General features: G+C 37.2%; 1 protein-coding gene across 4 annotated transcripts in view; it reads left to right on the top strand.

Moving 5' to 3' along the window:
- CEP78 (centrosomal protein 78) overlaps positions 1–19,192 on the top strand; it is a 43,577-nt gene extending 24,385 nt beyond the window's left edge. For 2 of the 4 annotated variants that reach the window (XM_064361626.1, XM_064361625.1), the window contains exons 12-17: positions 3,004–3,081; positions 4,233–4,399; positions 5,432–5,603; positions 5,911–5,958; positions 6,492–6,753; positions 10,550–19,192. In XM_064361626.1, the coding sequence (XP_064217696.1) occupies positions 3,004–3,081; positions 4,233–4,399; positions 5,432–5,603; positions 5,911–5,958; positions 6,492–6,753; positions 10,550–10,560 (738 nt within the window). In that variant the 3' untranslated portion in view covers positions 10,561–19,192. The remainder of the gene's footprint in view (positions 1–3,003; positions 3,082–4,232; positions 4,400–5,431; positions 5,604–5,910; positions 5,959–6,491; positions 6,754–10,549) is intronic. The other 2 variants (XM_064361628.1, XM_064361627.1) reach the window with 1 other exon arrangement.
- The last annotated feature ends 1,909 nt before the right edge of the window (positions 19,193–21,101 follow it).

The following is a 21,101-nucleotide window of genomic DNA, read 5'->3' as shown; positions in this document are numbered from 1 at the left end:
TCACACACACACACACACATCTTATATTGGCAGGGATTTTCTTTATTCAGCAATTATTTATTGGTTGTCTGTTTTGTGGTTGGCACAGATGCTGGGAATAAACACTTATTAAAATATACTCCCTTCTCTCAAATATCTTGCACTTATTTAAATGGGAAGGTAAGCCAACAATTAGAGTAGAGGTGATATATCCAAGTGATAGACTCTTTCATTGCCAATAGCTGTATAAAATCTTAAAAATCTTTTGGAAAGCAATTTGAATGTAGATATCGCAGAGCCTTAAAAATGTTTATTTGCCTAGACCTAAAATTGGTTTTTTATTAATTTATTACAGGAAAGTTATTCTAAATATGGGAGAACAAAGCCTTCATACTTAAAAGTGGTTCTTTTATCTTAATGTTGAAAAGCTGGAAACAGTCTGGTTAGCCATAAAGGAACGATTACATGAACCAATAAGCGGGCTCAGTGGAATATTTTATAGCCCACTACAAAAGTCAAAGTTATGAGCTCTCTTATCAGATGAGAAATAATTGATTCAATGTTGAAGAATATCTAGCATAAAATTTGATATACAGTCATCCCTCAGTATACTCGGGTTATTCCATGACCCTATTCTCCAGCATATACCCAAAGCCATGCACACATGCTCAGGCCCCACAGTTGGCCTGTAGAACCAGCATGCAAAAAAAGTCAGTCCTCCTTATGAGGTTCTACATCGGAGAACACTGTATTTTTTATCTGCATTTGGTTGAAAAATATCTGCATATAATGGGTCTGTACACTTCAAGCTTCTGATGTTCAAGTGTTGTTGTACAGGATAAAATTTGATATTTATGGGGCTGCGCTCCAGAAAAAAATCAACTTGTCCACGTACAGAAGGGAAGAAGGGAACAGCTGTCAGGAAGGAAAATTACTACAAAACTTTGCCATTAGTCGTTTTTAAGTAGTGGAATGTTAAGTGATTTTACTTTCTAATTGTTTTGTTTCATATTTCCTTATTTTCTTTAAGGAGTGTGAATTACTCTTTAAAGGAGTAATGAGGAGAGAGCACTTTCATAAAAATGTAACATTATGTTCTCACTTCCTCCACTAGAGGGAGAAACAATTTCATGTAATTGTGCTTTGGTGTGATCATTTAGAACCAGTTAGGAATGGAGGATTTTAGTCTTTCTACAATTGTGATGAGTTTTTTGCTTGTTTGCATGTTTGCTTAGAACTTCTTTGATAACTTTCTAAATATTAAAACCATTATGTAAATAGTAAGTAGAGGAATTTTGCAGTTTCTTTTTCCTTTTTCCCATAAAAGCTTGGTGGGCTTTAACTGATAATGAAACATGAAAGAATTTGTAGTTATTAGGGAATTTACTGATTTTTGAAACATATGTTCTGAGTATGAAAATATACGCCCTTTGAGAAAATGTTTGAAAATCGTGAAAAACATTGAGGGAAATAAAAACCACCTCTGCGTGGTACACACACCTGGATATTTTGTAATTTGCCCTTTTATCTTAAAAAGGTATCAAAATATTTTGTCACATCATTGAATGCTCTTCCATATCAGAGAATCTTACTTAGCTTATGGACCATCTCCCAAAAAAAGTGACCATTCCCTAACTCTGGTTAAGACCCATATCATTGTTTTTAGTGGCTTCATACAGCATTTCGTCATATGGATGTGCTATTTTTTTTAACCAATCACAATTTGGAGGCTTTTGGCTTCTAGGGATTAGTTGTAAACAGTCCTGTGACATTATGTTGGTAGACAAATCTTTGTCCACACGTTTAATGATTTCCTTAGGGTAAATTCCCAGACACAGAATTGGTAGTATTTACTAAAGATTACTCCAGAAAGCGGTACCAATTTCTTTTCCTAATGTAAGTATACAGGAGAGTTCCTTCCCTCAACACTCCGGAGGGAATTGGAGAATCTCCCTCATGTCTAATTCCTTTTATACTTCAGTCTTTTTTTTTTTTTTTGAGATGGAGTTTCGCTCTTGTTACCCAGGCTGGAGTGCAATGGCGCAATCTCGGCTCACCACAACCTCCGCCTCCTGGGTTCAGGCAGTTCTCCTGCCTCAGCCTCCTGAGTAGCTGGGATTAAAGGCACGTGCCACCATGCCAGGCTAATTTTTTGTATTTTTAGTAGAGACGGGGTTTCGCCATGTTGACCAGGATGGTCTCGATCTCTTGACCTCGTGTTTCACCCGCCTCGGCCTCCCAAAGTGCTGGGATTACAGGCGTGAGCCACTGCGCCCGGCCCTTAAAAAGTTGCAGGGATTCTTTTTTTTTTTTTTTTGAGGCAGAGTTTCGCTGTTGTTACCCAGACTGGAGTGCAATGGCGCGATCTCGGCTCACCGCAACCTCTGCCTCCTGGGTTCAAGCAATTCTCCTGCCTCAGCCTCCTGAGTAGCTGGGATTACAGGCGCGCACCACCATGCCCAGCTAATTTTTGTATTTTTAGTAGAGACAGGGTTTTACCTTGTTGACCAGGATGGTCTCGATCTCTTGACCTCGTGATCCACCCGCCTCAGCTTCCCAAAGTGCTGGGATTATAGGCGTGAGCCACCGCGCTCAGCTACTTCAGTCTTTATCAAAAAGAGCCCTGTCCCTTTTAATTGGTTACTTGATTTTTAATTTGCTGTTACATAATTCAGGTGTGTTAAATGTGTTATTAGGGCTTCCTATTATAAGGGATCCACAAATGAGTCATAGCCTTAATTTTTATCTCTGACTCAATAAATATATGCATGCCTTCTATAGTGAGCTGTCACAGATTTATTTTGGAAAGAGTGGGATTTAAATAAATCTGTAATGTGAGAATTTGATATGTTTTTGGTAATTAATTTCCCTAGTATGGTATGATATACAAGCAGTAGGCTATAATCCTGATATCTGAGTTCACTTCTGGCTCTGTCCCTAAACACTTGGTGAGATCAACAGCTGGAAGAGCTTTGGGGATCATATTGTGAATTAATTATAATATTTACTTTATTACATCACTAGGAAAAACTGGAGGAGTGCTTAAAGCAGTTAAAGGAGGAAAGAGTGATAAGGCTTAAGGCTGATAAACGAGTCAGTGAGGTAAATAAAATTTTCTTACCTTTGAGAGCTTTTTGTTTTTGTTTTGGTTTAACTTTAAGCCATACATATACACACACTTTATAAACTTTAAAGTGAGAAAATATAGTATATTGCATATTGGTCACACTATGTTAATGTTTCACTTATATTTGATGATCGTGTGATCTATATTCCAAAAAGCGTGTTTTTAAAAATGTAAAAATTGACGTTTGTTGTTTTTTCTTGTGTTTTTATATGACTGGAACTTATTTTCTGTTCATGATGCTTCAATTCAAGAATGCATTTATTAGGCTTATACTATATATACAATTATGTAAAAGATGAGGATGAGACTACCTACTGATGGTGAATTAGGAAAATGAATAAATAAGATGAAAGATAATGGAAAACTGGTAAGAATACAGTGAAAGATAAAAATCTATACCATGAGGACTAAATTAGGTGAATGTGCATAAGAGCAGGGGATAAGCTAGAAAGTTCTATATAACTATTATTACAAAGTAAGTTTAAGGAGGAATTTTTGAAAGTGTTGCATTGGATTGGAAGACACGTAATCATTCAGCAAAGGTTGAAGACCTGATTGTATAAAGCAAAAGGTACATTGTGAACACATGGCCTTTCAGAGAAATACTAGAATTAGATTTCTGTATAGTATTAAATAGATGATAAAGGTGGATGGTGTGCAGGAGAGTACAAGTTTTCAAGAAGCAAAGGGGGAATATTGGTAATTGTGCAGTTAGTAAATTGGGTATGATTTGAGACTTTTAAATTTATATATTAAGTATCTTGGTGGCAAAAATTAGTCCTTAACAGCCAAATTGTAATATACTTACTCTATATTTCATTGTCTAATTTAAAGGAAACCTTAAACAGCTATTTTTAAATACAGAATGATCCAGGTATGAATTTAACCTGTTTAGAAATGTGATCTTTTTGAAATATCATTAATGAAGTAATGTTTATATTATTTATGTAGGAAGTTTTGTCAAGTGTCTCCAGGTTTTGATTGTTATGTAATATGGTCTGTCTTTACTGGTAGAGTTAGATTAATTGCAAATTAATTATATTTTTTAAATGTTTTAGTTTCATAAAAACTATTTTGGTGATACTGAGTGAAAATCTTGTCACACATTTTCAATCTTCTTTTACAGCTGGAACGTGAAAATGCCCAGTTAAGAAATATAAATTTCTCTTTGTCTGAAGCCCTTCATGCACAGTCATTGACAAATATGATCCTGGATGATGAAGGTGTTTTGGGCAGCATTGAGAATTCTTTTCAGAAGTTTCATGCTTTCTTGGATCTCCTTAAAGATGCTGGGTTAGTTAATTTCTCCCTGTGACATTCTTCCCTCCATGACTTTAATGGTAGTTTGCTGAGTAACTTGAGCAATTTTTATAGCTTCCTTAAGTCATATTTACTGTGTCATTATAGGTAATACAGTTGATTTTTTAAATGTGGAATTAATTTTAAAAGAAATGTGAAATGACACACCTGCCTTGGTTGAGGGCCCAATATGAAAGAGTAAACCTGTTTGGCTCGGTGGTCTGCACCTGTAATCCCAGCTACTTAGGAGGCTGAGGCAGGAGGATCACTTGAATCCAGGAATTCAAGGCTAGCCTGAACAACATAGCAAGGCCCCATCTCTTAATAAGAAAAAAATGAGTAACCTGTAGATAGAGTAACTGGTAGGTGTAATTCTTGTTAAAGACTAAATTGAAGGTAATTTTAATTGAAAAATTCAGGAATTTATAGGAATTTTTCTTTTATTCACTTGTTAAGTAAGTTTGAATTAAAATTGTCTTAGACATTACAATTGTTATTAATCTACAGAGTAGATAGAGATAGAGATCAGTGGTCCTCAATCAAGAATGATTTTGCTGAAAGAAGATACTAAAAGAGAGTTCGATATAGATAATTGATGGAGTTATGATTTGTAGGTAAACAGTTTGGTGAAGGAAGGAATAAACTTATTCTTGAGAACTGGAGGAAAGGTGGTAGTGTGAGGATGAAGGTGAGAGGCACTAGGTATGTGGTGGAAATTGCAGCTTCTACTGAGGCAGATATAAAATAGGGAGGGAATAAGTAAGGGAAATGAAGTCAAGAGGTATCTACTACATTGCTGGGGGAAGAGACAGTGTTTAAAGGATTGGATGATCTGATATGGTTTGTCCCAAAGCACAAATGTGGGAAGGTCTGAGAAATTGGGAAGGATGGGGGTGTGGTCTGGAGTAGGATAATGGGTTTTAAGATTTTAGAAGTATTTCATGTTTGTAGGTTCGGGGAAATGTAAGCTATCCTTGTGTGATTCTAGTAATCCTTGCCTTTTCCTCCTTTTCTTCTCTTGACCAGGCTTGGGCAGCTTGCCACAATGGCTGGGATAGATCAGTCAGATTTTCAATTACTAGGTCATCCCCAGATGAATTCTACTGTTAGTAATCCACCTAAAGAAGAAAAGAAGACACTTGAAGAAGAAAAACCAGAACCAAAGCAGAATGCCCTAGGGCAAATTCAAAATATCCAGGTAGGTGAATAGAACGGAACTTGATGATTTTACAAGTGATTAGCAAAAAGGGAATTACTAAGTCAGAGAGAAAAGAATAAGTGATCTGTTCACATGCTTGGGGACCAGAAGCATCTTTGGGGTCCTTTCCAAGACTGAGATTAGTAAGTTTGTGCCCATTTCATTATATTATATTGTAAATAAGAAATAAGAAAGTTCTTTTGAAATTTTGTGATTTAAAGCAGACTATCCTCAGTGGAGAAATGAAAGAGAAAATATTTTAAATTTTAAATTTTGTAAATGTCTATTCTATTCATATTTCATCTAGGTTTCTATTTGTATGCAGTCAGCTTACAATGAAGGAACACTAATGAAGGTACAAGTACTGATATAGATAATATTTCAAAATAAGTAATCCATAAGTAGCCAACAGGCAATATATTATAGGCATCATCTAGCTATGGGAATGGGAGGGGAAAACCTGTCTGCCACAGGAATCCCCTGCTGCTTTTCATCTGGCCTTACTTGGAGCCCCCATCTCCCATCTCAGCCAGTCTCAAACTGGTCTTGGCAACTGATGACTTGAAAACTCAGTCTACTTACAAATTGGATACTGCTTACATGTATATGGAGGATAGGAAAGAAATTAATTTTCTTCTAGAATAAAGTTTTATTTTTTTAATGAGGGAGAGAGAAATGAGTAATAATTACATAAAACACAAAAGTCTGAAAATGTGCTGGACCTACCCCTGGATATAGCTAAGTTGGCAATCACTTGGCAAGATATAATTAGGGGAAAAATGAGCTGGAAAAATTCTAAGGTCACAGAATAACACTGACGTTTTGAACTCAGCTTTTTAATGCGTGGCTTTATTCATCACTAAATTTTTGTTTTGTTTTTCCTTCTAGTTTCAGAAAATTACAGGTGATGCTAGAATTCCTTTGCCTCTTGACTCCTTCACTGTTCCAGTTTCTACTCCAGAGGCCTTAGTAACTTCCAAAGACAACCTGGGAGTCCCAGCCACTGAGCAGCAGCAGGAGTCTTTTGAAGGATTCATTGCTAGAATGTGTTCTCCTTTAGCAGATGCAACTTCTGGAACTGGAAATCAAAGAAAAGAAGAGGAGTTGTCCAGAAATAGCAGATCTTCTTCAGAGAAAAAGACTAAAACAGGTGATTATACCAAAAAACACTCTGGTAAGAAACACCCTGGAAAGTACCTGCATTCCTACTGTGACTCTCCTGAAAACCGGAAAAGCAAAGGAATTGGGGAAACTAGTTCTTTGGTTAATGAACCAAGTAAAAGTGGGTCTTTGAAAAAATATGTTTCTGTCAAGAAAGAAAGTAAAATAGTGACTGTTTCATCCAAGACAAATAAAAGTAAACCCAATCCACTAGAACATTCTGAAAGTGATACTCTTGGATCTGATTTTGAATTTCAAGAAAGCATCCATTCTCTATCACACCTGACATATGACTAAATATTTTGAAATTATGTTTTTGCCTTTAAATTTTAATAAATGTTCTTATGTTTTTATTATGGCGTATGGTGTCTTAAAATATAGGATTGGAAGCCATTAAAGGATGATTTCTCTATACTTTTTATTTTAATGAAACTTTTAGTCTGTTTTTCCCTTTAATAGTTATTCATTCATCAAGTGTTTACTGAAGGCCTAGTATTACAATACCATTCTGGGTGCTATGGCTTTCAGCAGCAAACAAAACAAAGCATTTACTCTCAAGGAACTAGTATTCTGTGGAGGGAGAAAGCAAAAAACAACAAAGCAGAGTACGATGACTAGAAAGGGATAGAAGTGAATAAATGGAATAATTGTACAATTTGGTTAAATGTGGAAATAAATATATATCACATGGCCAGAAGCCATTGACATACTTGAATATATGACTAGAGCAGCAAACATGTCTAGATGCTTAACCATGTTCATGGATTACAGCAACCCTGTAAGATAGGGAACTATGTTAATATTATTATGCCCATTTTATAGATAAGGAGTCTGAGGAGACAGCCTCTGTGAATTTCCCAAAATTGTACAGCTGTAAATATGTGGTAGGGCTGGGATCTGAACCAGAACTCATGCTTTAATCAGCTATTCTGTTTCTCTGTTAAGAGAGGAACCACTTAAGGAAGATTCTGAGAAAAAAGCCAATGAAGACCATAAGTAGATAAGAATGGGGCTATCAAGAAAGCACACCTGGGTTGAATTTTTTAAAGGCAGAGTTAGAGTATGAACATACATCTTTGAAGCAAATATCCCTCCCTGGTAAAACATGCATAGATTAGACCTTTCCTACAACCAGACTGTGACTTGAGAGATGAGATGAGAGAGAAGCTGGAGTGTCAGATTCCTTCTGGATGGTCTTACCTGATTGTTATCAAAAGGGCTACTACAATACTACTGAGTTCATTAATCATGGATTGACTGTTATGGGACTGAAACAATGAGCAAGATGTAATCTTGACCCTTTAACAGTCGAGTAAAGGGGAGACACACAAGCAGATGTTGTAATACAGTGTATTATGTTTGATGGTGGGAATGCTGAGGGAGTTTAGTCAGTGTTTGGGGAAGAAGGAGGAGAACCGTGGGGCCAAGAAAGGTCAACTAAAGAGACCAAAGGTCATGCTAATTCCTAAGCTAAGTCTTAAAGAACAAGTTAGAGGCTCGTGGATAAGGAGGTGAAGGTGAAGGATACTCAGGGCAGAGGGAATAGCATAAGCAGAAGTACAGAGCCGTGAATGTGAGTATGTGTGTTTGAGGAACCACAAACACAAGTAGTTGAGAGTTACTGAAACGAGCAGATGTCGCTCAAGGAGGCAGCTAGGGGAATGAGATGGGGTCTTATAAGCCACATTGCATGGAGCTGGTTCTTTTTCTTCAGTAAATAGTGAGCTAGTAAAGAATGGAAATGATGTGCTTAGGCTTGCATTTTAGATCATTAGCTTTAGGCTGATACATTAAAGAAGTATGGAGATCACACTCTTCTGAAAAGTGTTTGCCTTTGATTTTTAAACAGGACTTATCCTCCTACTTCCTCTCCTATTATACTGAAATAATTTTTAGACAAACATAAGGGAGACGCTGCATAAATAGAATTAAGCAGGTTTCTTTACAGTAGTACTTCTCAGGGGTACTAGAGGCTAGTGTTCATTCTGAGTCATATGGTATGCAACCCTTCTCAAATATACTTGATTATAGAATCCTTTTTTAATAGAAATGCCTAACTAGTGCCACGAAATGCCAATTTGGTAACTTATGACTTAGCAAGACAAGAAAGGGATCTAAAATAAGGTATAGATGAAGGGAGGGAATAAGTTTTAATCTAATTTAAGTGATTAAATAAGATTTGGTTATGGGAAGTAAGGAAAAAAGAGGCAGAGGGTAGATTTGTGTTTCTGTGACTAAGGTTGGGTGGTGGTATCATTGAGGCTGGGAATATGGGATAAAGAACTGCTTTGGAAAGAAGAGTTTAGTTTGGGACAGGCTGAATTTTACAGCACCTGTAGATTTCAGGAGGAAGTGACTGGTAAATGATTGGATGTGCATGTGAAGACATGGAAATAAAGAATTTGAAAGTCATCAGCACATATAAGCAGTAGTTAAAATCATATTTAAAATCATAATGTTGATGAGAACACAGAGAATTGTGGGGACTGTCAAGGTTTAAGTGATAAGCAAAAAAGGATTCTGAGAAAGAGACAAGTGAAAAGAGTGTCAGGAAGGAAGAAGTAGAATACAGAGAATAAGTGTCCACAGGATTTTGGCAGTTTGGTCCCAGGAGACCTTAATGAGAGCAGTTCACTGAATTGGTTGATAAAAATGCCAGATTGCAGTAAATTGAGGGGCAGGAATGCCCTGAGGGGAGATTGAAGACTGGGTAGAGGCTACTCTTTGAAGGAGTTTGGATGATAAGAGCAAATGAAGCTAGCTGAGGAGGAATTTTTTAGAGTAAGAAGGACTTAAATGTTGGTAAGGTGAAAGGAAGGAACCAGTTAAAGAAGGAGAGCCTCATTTATGCAGCAGGATTTCAGACAAGGAGGGAGCAGGAGATACTTTAATGTTCTTAAGACTGAAAGAAACAGATCTGAACAGATGGGGATGTACATATTTGATTTCTCAATGAACTTGAGATGGCTCCCATACATGTAGTGCAAAATGGTTAGATAAGTAACTTAGAGAATCTGGGAAAGAAATATAGATTAAAAAAATAAAATCAGGGATGGGGTCACCTTGTAAAATATGTAAAAATTATTGTAGAGTTGGGGGATCCTGGGAAGTGTGGACAGAGACAAAGATGGGAAGAGTTAGAAGTTAAATGAGCTTGTACCTGATAGCCCCAGTTTTCTTTACAGATTTTTAAAAGACATACACACATACACATAATTATAGTTTTAAAATTCTTCCATATTTTACATATATTTTATCAAACATTTAAAACCATACCACTGGAATTATAAATGTGAATATTTTGCTGCTAAATATGTACAATTTTAGCCCTGTAAGTGATTGTTAAACTTTCAATATACCTGAAATAATGTCATTTAATTTTGAAATACAGTATTTTCATTTGATTTAGAGAAAGGTACAAGCATGTATTATGCACTTTTACTGAGTACTTAGCAGAACATATACCATCTATGCAAACAGGACTTTTTTAAGAAAATTGTCAGATGTGATAATAGCAAAGAGCTTGTCATCCTGCCTTAAATCCATACATAATTACTAGCGGTCAAAAATCACTCTTGCTTACCCATCCAGTTCTATGTCCAATAATGAGTTAGTCTAATTTCAAATGGGTTTTTACAGAATCTCTAATCTCAAGACAGTAACACTTGATTTTCAGAGGATCGGCAAGATAGGAGATGATTGGGTTTTTTTGTGGAAAATTCTGATTAAAAGCTATGTGCTAAAATGTTAACATGGATGACTGAACACATTTTTTATTCTTCTAGAATCCCTTTGAAATGACTGGAGAAATATTAAAAATGATAGCAGAGTTGGAAAACCAGAAATTGAACAATGTGGAATTTCTGGAAGATAAAAAGCAGATGTTTGAAGTACCAGTTAATTAAAGGGTGGAACAGCTAAGCCATTGCACTCATCTTTGGAGCATCTGATTCTGGAGTTTACCACCAGGCTGAGAAAGCAGCTGTCTGAAGTGGGAGCTCTGACCCAGGAAAGCTGGGATCGGAGAATAAGGGAATTATCCAAAATGGCTACAAGGAGGAACTGAAGTTAAGCTGCCCACATGATCTCTCTCTGACTACGGTGACCTGCCACTTCCGTTTATAATCACCATGTAAGTGCCTGTAATCATTTGTGCTCATTGAAAGTGAAGCAGAATTCCCATTTGGATGAAAAAACAACACTTCAAACTTTAATCTTAGGCCCTCATTTATAAATATGGGCAGCCAAGAATCATCAAATTTAAAGAAAACCAGTAACATAAAAGGAGGCATGAAATTAAAACAAATTAACCTGTTCAAGAAGATAGTTACTAGGAGAAACATGAAAATTTTAAATTAATGAATCAAGATCTTTAGCAATTCATAAAGATACTGTGTCCTTAAAGACTAGGATGCTATGAAAAATAAATATTTCGAGTTTCTGGAAATTAAAAATATGATTATAAAACTGAAACACTCAAAGTGGACTATATAGCAGAATGGATTCAGTCAAAGCTTAAATTCATGAAATGGAAGATGTTAATTGGTATTAGATGTTTCATCAGCAACTAAATTACTTAGAAGAAATCTTTCTCAGAGTGACTAAACAAAATGAACAATGAATCCATTAGTGTTTTTTTTTTTTTTTTTGAGTCAAGGTCTCATGTCACCTAGGTTGGGGTGTGGCAATGGGATCACAGCTCATTGTAACCACAACCGTTGGACTTAAATGATCCTCTCAGCTCAGCCTCCCAAGTAGCTGAAATGCCCCACCAGGGCTGGCTAGGTTTTAAAAATTATTGTAGAGATGGGATCTTTGTTAGGCTAGATTTGAACTCCTGGCCTCAAGTGATCCTCCCACCTTGGCCTCCCAAAGTGCTGAGACTACAGACCTGAGCCACTGTGCCCGGCCCAATGAAAGATGTTTAAATCAAATAAACTGATAAAGATGTGAGACCAACTACTTTGGCTTTGTGACCTGCAAATCCCCTTTATAATCACTAGAGTTGCCTGCAATCAGAAAACATCTAAATAAATACTAATGAACATGTGAAAACAAAGTCCAACTAAAATTCTAGGTTTTAACATGAATGGAGACAAGGCAGGGCATATAAAGTGAAAGCTTGTCCCAGATCTTGTCTTATTCAAGGGAAGGATATAGGTAGTGTTTGATTCTAGGTGTTGATTGAAAAAATATATTAAAATATATATAAAGTTAAGGGTATGTTAGTAAAGATAAGTTAGGTGATGATGCATTAACAGCTCCCAAATTTTAATTACTTTCAACAACATAGGTTTATTTGTGCCCGTGCAATTTGCCTTTGGCAGATTGGCTAGCGGCCCCTATTGAATACCAGTCTTAATCTGGGAGCAAGGCTGGTGGAATGTCACTATTTGGAACATTGCTGGTTGCAGTGTCCAAGGAAAGAAAGAGTATGATGCAGCATATATTGTGACTTAAAGCTTTTGTCTAGAGGTGACATATGTCACTTCACATTTATTTGACCAAAGAAAGTCACATGGCTATGCCTGAGTTCAACAGACCAGAGAAGTGCATAATTGCCATTTGCCATGAGACGAGAGGGAAGCAAATATATATCAACAACTTTAATAGCTACAAAACTACCTGAAAAGAGGGAATGGAATTTTTAGATCCAACAAGACAGTAAAGAAAAAAGAAACAAGCTACATAGAAATTTTTAAAATCCACAATATAGCAAGACCAAGTTATTTCCTCATAATAAGCATGAACAGGTTAAATTCTGGAATCCTTAGGCTTGAGTAAAAACACGAAATCCCATTTTGCTATTTGCAAAATCTAAAACACTGTCATAGATTATGAAGAGATGAAAAAAAATATACCAGGCAAATGCTAAAGAGTAAACGTGGCTTTGTTAACTTCAGACTAAATAGAACCCAAGTGAAAATCAGTAAACGGGACAAAGATTCTTTTGGCTGATACTGTACGGTGTTGCTAAAGATTTTAAAAACATATCTGCAATTTGATATGCTGATAAATATGCAGAGCAACTGGAGTTCCGCACAGCTAGTAGGAATGCAAAATGACTCAGTCACTCAAAACAGGCAGTTTCTTTAAATGCTAACATACACATACCATGTGACCCTGGGTATTTAGAGAGATGAAAACTTACATTCACACAAAACCTGTGCATGGATATTTATAGCAGCTCCATAGTCACCAAGATGTCTTCCAACAGGTGAATGGATAGAGGTGCATCTATATGATGGCATACATGTCACAATTTGGATGAATCTCAACATCATATGCTGAGTGAAAAAGCCAGTCTCAGAAGGCTGCATTCTGTATGATTCTGTTTATATGACATTCTTGAAAAGACAAAACTATAGTGACAGAACAGATTGGTGGTTGCCAGTTGTTGGGGTTGTGGGGAGTTGATTACAAAGAGGCTGTGAGAAGGAGGTTTTTTTTTTTTTTTTTGGTTTTTTGGGTTTTTTTTTTTTTTTTTTTTTTTGGTGATAAACAGTTCTGTATCCTGATTGTGGTGGTGGTAACATGAGTCTATACATATGTTCAAATTTATAGAACTGCACACTCTCAAAAAAAATCAGTTTTTTTTTTTTTAGAAACTTTAAAATAACTTTTATTAAAATGGTAAATTTGATATTAACTGTATTTTACCACCGCACCCAGCCAGTATTTTACAATTCTACTCCTGCATTGTCTTCTCCTATTTCCACATCCTGTACTCCTCCCACATGTTCTCCTTCTCCCACATCATGTCCTCCTGCTCTCTCCTCTTCTCCACTTGCTCCTGCCTCCCCTCCTTCTCCCACATCTCCTGCTCCCTCCGCTTCTTTTCCTGCATCATCGCCTCCTGCTTCTCCATCTTCTCTTCCCACTCCCTCAGCCGTTCTTTCTCCTCCTGTATTTTCTTCTCCTGCTCCCTCAGTTGTTCCTTCACATCCCACAGCCTCTTCTTTTCCTCCTGCATCTTTTTCTCCTCCTGATGCCTCTTCTCCTCCCAAATCTTTTCCTCCTGCTCCTGAATCTTCTGTTCCCGTCCCCGAATCTTCTCCTCTCGCCTTTGCATCATCCGCTCGTGTTCCCTCATTGTCTCTTCCTGCTGCCGCATCTTTAGTTCCTCCTCCAGTATTTTCTCCTCCCAATCCACCATCATCTGCTTGTGTTCCCTCATCGTCTCTTCCTGCTGCTGCATCGTTAGTTCCTCCTGCAGTATTTTCTCCTCCCAATCCACCATCATCTGCTTGTGTTCCCTCATCGTCTCTTCCTGCTGCCGCATCTTTAGTTCCTCCTGCAGTATTTTCTCCTCCCAATCCACCATCATCTGCTTGTGTTCCCTCATCGTCTCTTCCTGCTGCCGCATCGTTAGTTCCTCCTGCAGTATTTTCTCCTCCCAATCCACCATCATCTGCTTGTGTTCCCTCATCGTCTCTTCCTGCTGCCGCATCGTTAGTTCCTCCTCCAGTATTTTCTCCTCCCAATCCAGCATCATCTGCTGGTGTTCCCTCATTTTCTGCTCCTGCAGCCGCAGCTTTTGTTCCTCCTCCCGTATTTTCTGTTCCCACTCCTGTATCTTCTCCTCCTGCTGCTGGTAGAGGCGTTCCCAGCGATTATTTTCATCCAGCGCTTCTTGGAGCTCTCTTTTGGTTCTGTGAAGCTCCTGCTTCAGGTTCTCGATCTCCTCCTGTAGCTGCACCTGCGGCAGCAGGAGCTTGGCCCTATCCAGCTTTCTTTGTAGCTCCTGGACACTGAGCTGGATGCTGGACTTTTCGGACTGCAGGAGTTTAAGTTTTTCTTCCAGTTTGGTGTTCTTCCTCTGCAGCTCCTCATTGATTATAGTGTTCCTGTACAGTTCCAGACTCAGGCCATCCGTCTCCTTTTTTAACTCCTCATTGCACCTGTCCGCCACCTTTTTCTGTCTGGATACATTAGACAAAGCCTGCTTCAAGTCCTCCACCTGTCGGGAGGCATGTTGCAGGCAGCCGGAGAGGTATCTGCAGTCTCCTTCTAGCTGCCTGGCTGCATTCTCACTGAAGTGTAGGGCTGTCTCCTGGGCACCGATGATATCAGCCTGAGCCTCTACCTGCCACTTGAGTGCTGCCAGATGGTGGTAGATTGGCTTATTTTCATCCTCAGGTGAGTGGCAGCCAGAAGTGGTGGTGTCAGTGTTGCTGCCACTATTTATTTGCCTTTTGGTGTCGGTTGCTCCTGTACCAACACCAGGGCTGTTGTGCTGATGATATTCTCTCAGCTGGACAGGGCACAGGGCTGTTCCATTGCGCTGCCTAAGACGCCTGCCGCCGCTCGCTCACTCTGGGAAGCCCAGCTCCTGACAAACTGCGCGGAGCCACACACCTCCAAAAAAAATATCAGTTTTACTGTATAATATTAGAGCTGAAAAAAACTTAGATCTTGCTTGCCCATTAGTAGATCAAGATATGAAAGATACCATCGAATATAAATACTTTGTATCCATCAAGAATACAAAGTATATTCTCTTGGAAAACCAATGGAATATTCATATAAATGATTCATATGAAGGAAAAAACCTTACAAAATTCAAAGATCATACAGATCATGTGTTTGTATAATGTAATAATAATAGCAAAGGGGCTGTCCTCTTGGAAATTTTCAAGTGATCGTCTAAATAACTCATTTAAAGGAGAAATACAAACAAATTACAAACTGTTTAAAATTAATAAAAAATACTTCTCTAAAGCTGAGGAATTCTACCCAAATAGGTGTTAGAGAAATTTTATAGAATTTGATTTACTTTCCAGAAAGTAAGAAGACAAAAGAGATTAATTAAAAATTTAAAACTAAAGAAAAGATAAACCAGGCCAGGCATGGTGACTCACACCTGTAATTCCAGCTCTTTGGGAGGCCGAGGCAGGCAGATCACCTGAGGTCGGGAGTTTGAGACCAGCTTGACCAACATGGAGAAACCCTATCTCTACTAAAAATACAAAAATTAGCTGGGCATAGTGGCACATGCCTGTAGTCCCAGCTACTCAGGAGGCTGAGGCAGGAGAATCGTTTCAACCTGGGAGGTGGAGGTTGCAGTGAGCCAAGATCACACCATTGCACTCCAGCCTGGGCAATAAGAGTGAAACTTCGTCTCAAAAAAAGAAAAAAAACAAAGGTGAGGAATTAGTAAAAAGCAGAAATGAGTAAAATAGCAAATTTTGATCAGTGAAACACAGGATTTTTAAAATAAAAGACAAACCATTGTAAACTATGATAAAGAATAAAAAGCAAGAAGTAATTAACAAAAATTGCCAGCATTAGGAATAATTTTAGAAGGATACCTACAAATAGAACAGATATTTTTAATTACAAGAGTACTATTTATAATTTACTATAAATAACTGTATAGCATCAAACCAATAAATTTGAAAGACTAGATGAAATGTGATGACTTTTAAAAAATATGGATTGTAAAAATTGATAAAAAGTAGAAAAAGTAAACAAATGAAACATCTTTAGGAGAAATAAAAAATAGGGCAAGAACTTATTTTTAAAAAGAGGCTGGGCATGGTGGCTCGCACCCCTAATCCCAGCACTTTGGGAGGCCGAGGCAGGCAGATTACCCAAGGTCAGGAGTTCAAGACCAGCATGGCCAACATGGTGAAACCCCATCTCTACTAAAAATACAAAAAGCCAGGCGTAGTGGTGGGCACCTATAATTCCAACTACTCAGGAGGCTGAGACATGAGAATTGCTTGAACCCAGGAGGCAGAGGTTGGAATGAGCCAAGATTGCACCACTGCACTCCAGCCTGGGAGACAAGTGAAACTCTGTCTCAAAAACAAAACAAAACAAAAGACAAAGGCTCACACCTGTAATCCCAGCACTTTGGGAGGCCAAAGTGGGATGATCACTGAGACCAGCAGTTTGACATCAGGCTAGGCAAGCTCTTGTCTCTACAAAAATTTAAAACACAACAACAACAACAAAAACGTTTGTGCATGTAGTCCTAGCCACTCAGGAGACTGAGATGGGAGGATCGCTTGAGCCTGGGAGTTCAAGGCTGCAGTGAGCTGTGATCATGCCACCACTGCTCTCTCGACTAGGCAACAAGTGAGACCCTGACTCAAGAAAAGAAAAAGAAAAACCTTCCAAGGTCACATTTATGTGTAAACCATTCCAGAGGATAGAAAAGAGATGTAAAACTCTCTAATTCATTCCATATGGTTAGCATAATCCTTATAGCAAACTGCACAAATAAAGCACAAGGAAAACTAAACCAAATTCAATTAATGTAGGTGCAAAAATCCACAATAAAACTAGCAGTTTGCATTCAGCAGTGTAGTAAAAGATACATCATTTTCAAGTAAGATTTAGATGAAAACATGCAAGATTGAGTCAAGAGTAACTCACTGTAGCTCACTAAATTAACAGATTAAAGAATTATACAGTCATCTTCACAAGCTGAAAGAGCATGTGATAAATTCCACATCCTCTGGTGCTCTTAACAGTCTTGAAATAGAAAGAAACTTCCTTAGCTTAGCTTCTTGGCTTGATTAAATATACCTCACGGAAATCTACAGGAAAACAAACTTGGTGAAAAGTTTTTGCTAAGACAAAAACGGTACTAAAAGGTATGCATTCTGGGAAATGAGACAAGGCTGTCACTGTTTGTAAATATGGGTTTTTTTTTTTGGACAAAAAATTCCTCATGATGATCTAGTGAGATGCTCTTACAGCTAATAAAGCCTAGTAAGGAGGCTGTGCACAAACCAACACACTGGTATGAAAAGTGTTTGTGTACACCAGCATAACCAATTAGAAAACATATGAGGAAGTAGACTCGCATCCACAATAGCTGCAAGAAGTATTATCTAGAAATAAGGTTAACAAGAGAAATGTAAGGCCTATATGAATAAAATGATAAATCTATGCTAGAATGTATAAAAGAAACACAAAATAGAGGCATGCCATTTATAAGACCCAATATAATAAATATATCAGTTCTACCAAATTAATTTATAAGTTCAAAGCAATTTCATATAACCACAGCAAAACTTTTTAAATGGATGTAATAACCTGATTATAACATTCATCTGAAAGACATCAGGCATAAAGCAATTTTGATTAGATCTCAAAGCCATCCGTGGAGCTAGAGTAAATGTGCTGTTCACACAGGAATAATCAATCACTTACAGGTATGAAACCAAGAACCTAGGAACAGAGCAATTTATATACATTATATATATATATACACATATATATATATAAAATAGCATCACAAGTTGGTAGAGAAGGGTTTGAACCATTCAGTAAATGATATTGAGGTTATTTACTACTTGTTCTTATATCATGGATGAACAAAATGAATTAAACATGGAAATGTAAAAGTAACTAGAAGAAAATACTGGAAAAAATTGTAATAAATGTAGTGTAAGAAAGGCATTCCCAACCAAGACACAAAACCCAGAAGCCATGAAAGAAAAAAAAAAAATGATAGATTTGATTACATTTTTAAAAAGTAAAACCTTTTACTTTTTACAAAACTTTGATAAAATTAGATTTTATAAATAAAAGAATGGGAAAATATATGTAATAAAACAGAAGATTTAAGATACTTAATATAAAGAGCACCTACAAACAAAATGAAAATTGGGCAAAGGACATAAAAATATTTTGTAAATAAAAAATACAGACTACAAACATAGAAAAAATTCAACTTCGTAAGCAATCAGGAAAATTAAAGTTAAAATGAGATCCTGTTTTTCAATCCATTGAAATGGCGGATATTAAAGATTGGTGATAGTGCTGGAGATAATGTGAGGAAAAGAGTACTCTCAGTCATTGTAGAAATTGATACATCTCTCTGGGTGGACAGTTTAACAGTGTTGATTATCAACATGTGAAACATCTCCAGCCTTTGATCTAATGACTAACTGTAGGCATCCAACCTAAAGAAATATTCACACAAGTGCTCAGTCAGATACAAGACTATGTGAAGTATTTTTAAGATAATAAAAAATTAGAAACAGCATAAATGTACAGAAATGCAGAAATTGTTGAATTAGTACATACCAATGTCTGACATATAATACTCTGCAGCAGATAAAGACAATAGCTCTCTAATGTGGACAGAAAATATTTCTAAGACATTGACAGGAAGAACAATTTGCACAGTACCCACAAACTCCTGTTTACATTTGTATAGTTAAAACCTGTTTACCTATTCGTAGCACATATGCGTGTGTGCACCCTAGAAAAGAATCCTCGGTTATGCATATCAAGCTGTTGACAGTGATTTTGTCTGCTGAAGGAGGAACAAAGGGGGGCTTCTCACATTGTACTCCATTTGATTCTAGGATGTTTGATTGAAAATAAATAAACATGTTTTTTATGCAAAACAGACAATTTTTAAAATTCTTTTTCATAATAGTAAATGAAAATGTATACTCTATTATCCTTTATGCTGTGTCCATTTTTTTCTTCAGCAATTTGTCTGACCTATTTCTTTATCAATCTGAATGAAAATGAGTTTTACTACATAACCTTTTTTCAGAGCTTTGTATTCCTGAAGTGTTGGAATTGCCTGCATAGCATAGTCAAAGGTTTTTAACTTAATCACAACCCACAGTGAAAATGAAGTTTTCTGCAAAGTAAAATGTAGTAGTCCTGGCCCCACCTTCCTTGTGTGCACATGTAATTAATGGAAAATTGCACCAAACAACTCTTACTGTACTTCTAGTGACTCATGCATATGCTTTCTATTCCATGCCTTTAAAGAAAATTATGTTGGCAACCCACTAAGTATGTTTCGCAATTCACTGATAGGTCATGTCCTACTGTTTGGAAACACTGCCTAGCGTTTCAAACATGTGCTCTGTCCTCCTCTTACAAAACTGCTACTGGTAGGACAACACAAGTCTTTCCCGCATTTGTTTTATTTTATGGCTAAAAGTCATTTCTGCATTTGCAAATTACTTCCAAGACCTACCTTCCTAGAGCTCTTTAACTTTAAATTAGTCTCATGGCCATTTTCTTCAGATTTCCCTTTTCAGAACCCTTTCGTGACACTGAAAACCTGAGTTTTCTTCAAATTGACACTCTACCTGAGAGTTTTCAAATATAATTTGGTCAAAAAGTTAAAGTACAAGAAGACTTTGCCCTTTGACTGGGGCACTGGGTTGGTACACCTGGCTGCTAACAAAGGCACATAGTGAGTGATTGGGGCTGAAACAGCTCAGAGAATGCCCGAATTCTCTTAGTGCAGTTTGCACATTTTAAACCACTGTGAATTGGAAAAAAAAAAAAAAAAAAGGCAACCCTGACAATTTAGAAATAGATAAGGACCCACTTATAGATTAAATAATAATTAGCTTGTTCCAGAGAGATCAGTGAAAATTAGTTGGTTTATTTAATGTCTTAGAAAGATGGTCCTCAAAGTCCTTCAGATGTGAAGGCAGCTTTTATCTCTTTAAGAAAACAAGAAAACTCCACAAAATCTTAAGAGCTAGATAATCCTAGTTCAGCATCTTAAATGATAAAATTTGACTAGGGTTTGAAAACACTAAAATCAGTATGCCAAATAACCAGCTCTTATTTCTTTATACCAAAGTCAAACTTTACCTAAATCTTACCTAAGAATCGAGTTCCTTATTATAACCGATAGGAGGCACTTTTCTATATTATTCCAAATCTTGCAAACTTATAAGGAATAAAAGGTGTTATTTTAAAGAAGAAGAAATGAGGTCCAAGAGGTATAGATTAACTTGGTTAGGGGGCTTCAAGTAGCACAAGGTAGAAGCAGGATTTGCTGACTTCTAAACCTGTTTTCTTCCTTCACCGTGTGGCCTTTGCATCTTTCCTGAACAAATATTGTTCCACAAATATTTACTGTCACCGAGTATAGCAAAAGAACAGAGAGCTATGTATCAGAGAGGCTGCAGCAGTGAGTCATACCCAGGTTCACATTGCTGCTCACGGGAGAGGAAACTGCAGGCTGTTTTTGTTATGCGTGGCTGGAACGGCAAATGAGGCTAAGAAACATGGTATTCATTTTCTATTCTTTAGGGACACCTAGACTTATATCACTTTCTACAGTTGCTCTCTTTTCCAATTTAGTTGGTATAACAACTGCAAGTTTAAATTGGCTAATGCCTCAAAATGTTTTGTTATAGCTTTCCATTCCATTCATTTTTGTTTTTGTAAAAATTGCTGGGCACAGTGGCTCACGCCTGTAATTCCAACACTTTCAGAGACTGAGGCAGGCAGATCATCTGAGATCAGGAGTTCGAGACCAGCCTGACCAACATAGTGAAACCCTGTCTCTATTAAAAATACAAAATTAGCTGGGCATGGTGGCTCGTACCT

Source organism: Aotus nancymaae, unplaced genomic scaffold (assembly GCF_030222135.1).
Source record: "Aotus nancymaae isolate 86718 unplaced genomic scaffold, 86718_ANA_hifiasm-v0.15.2.pri h1tg000041l, whole genome shotgun sequence".
NCBI classification, from domain to species: Eukaryota; Metazoa; Chordata; class Mammalia; order Primates; family Aotidae; genus Aotus; species Aotus nancymaae.
This window is presented reverse-complemented; position numbering and strand designations above follow the sequence as displayed.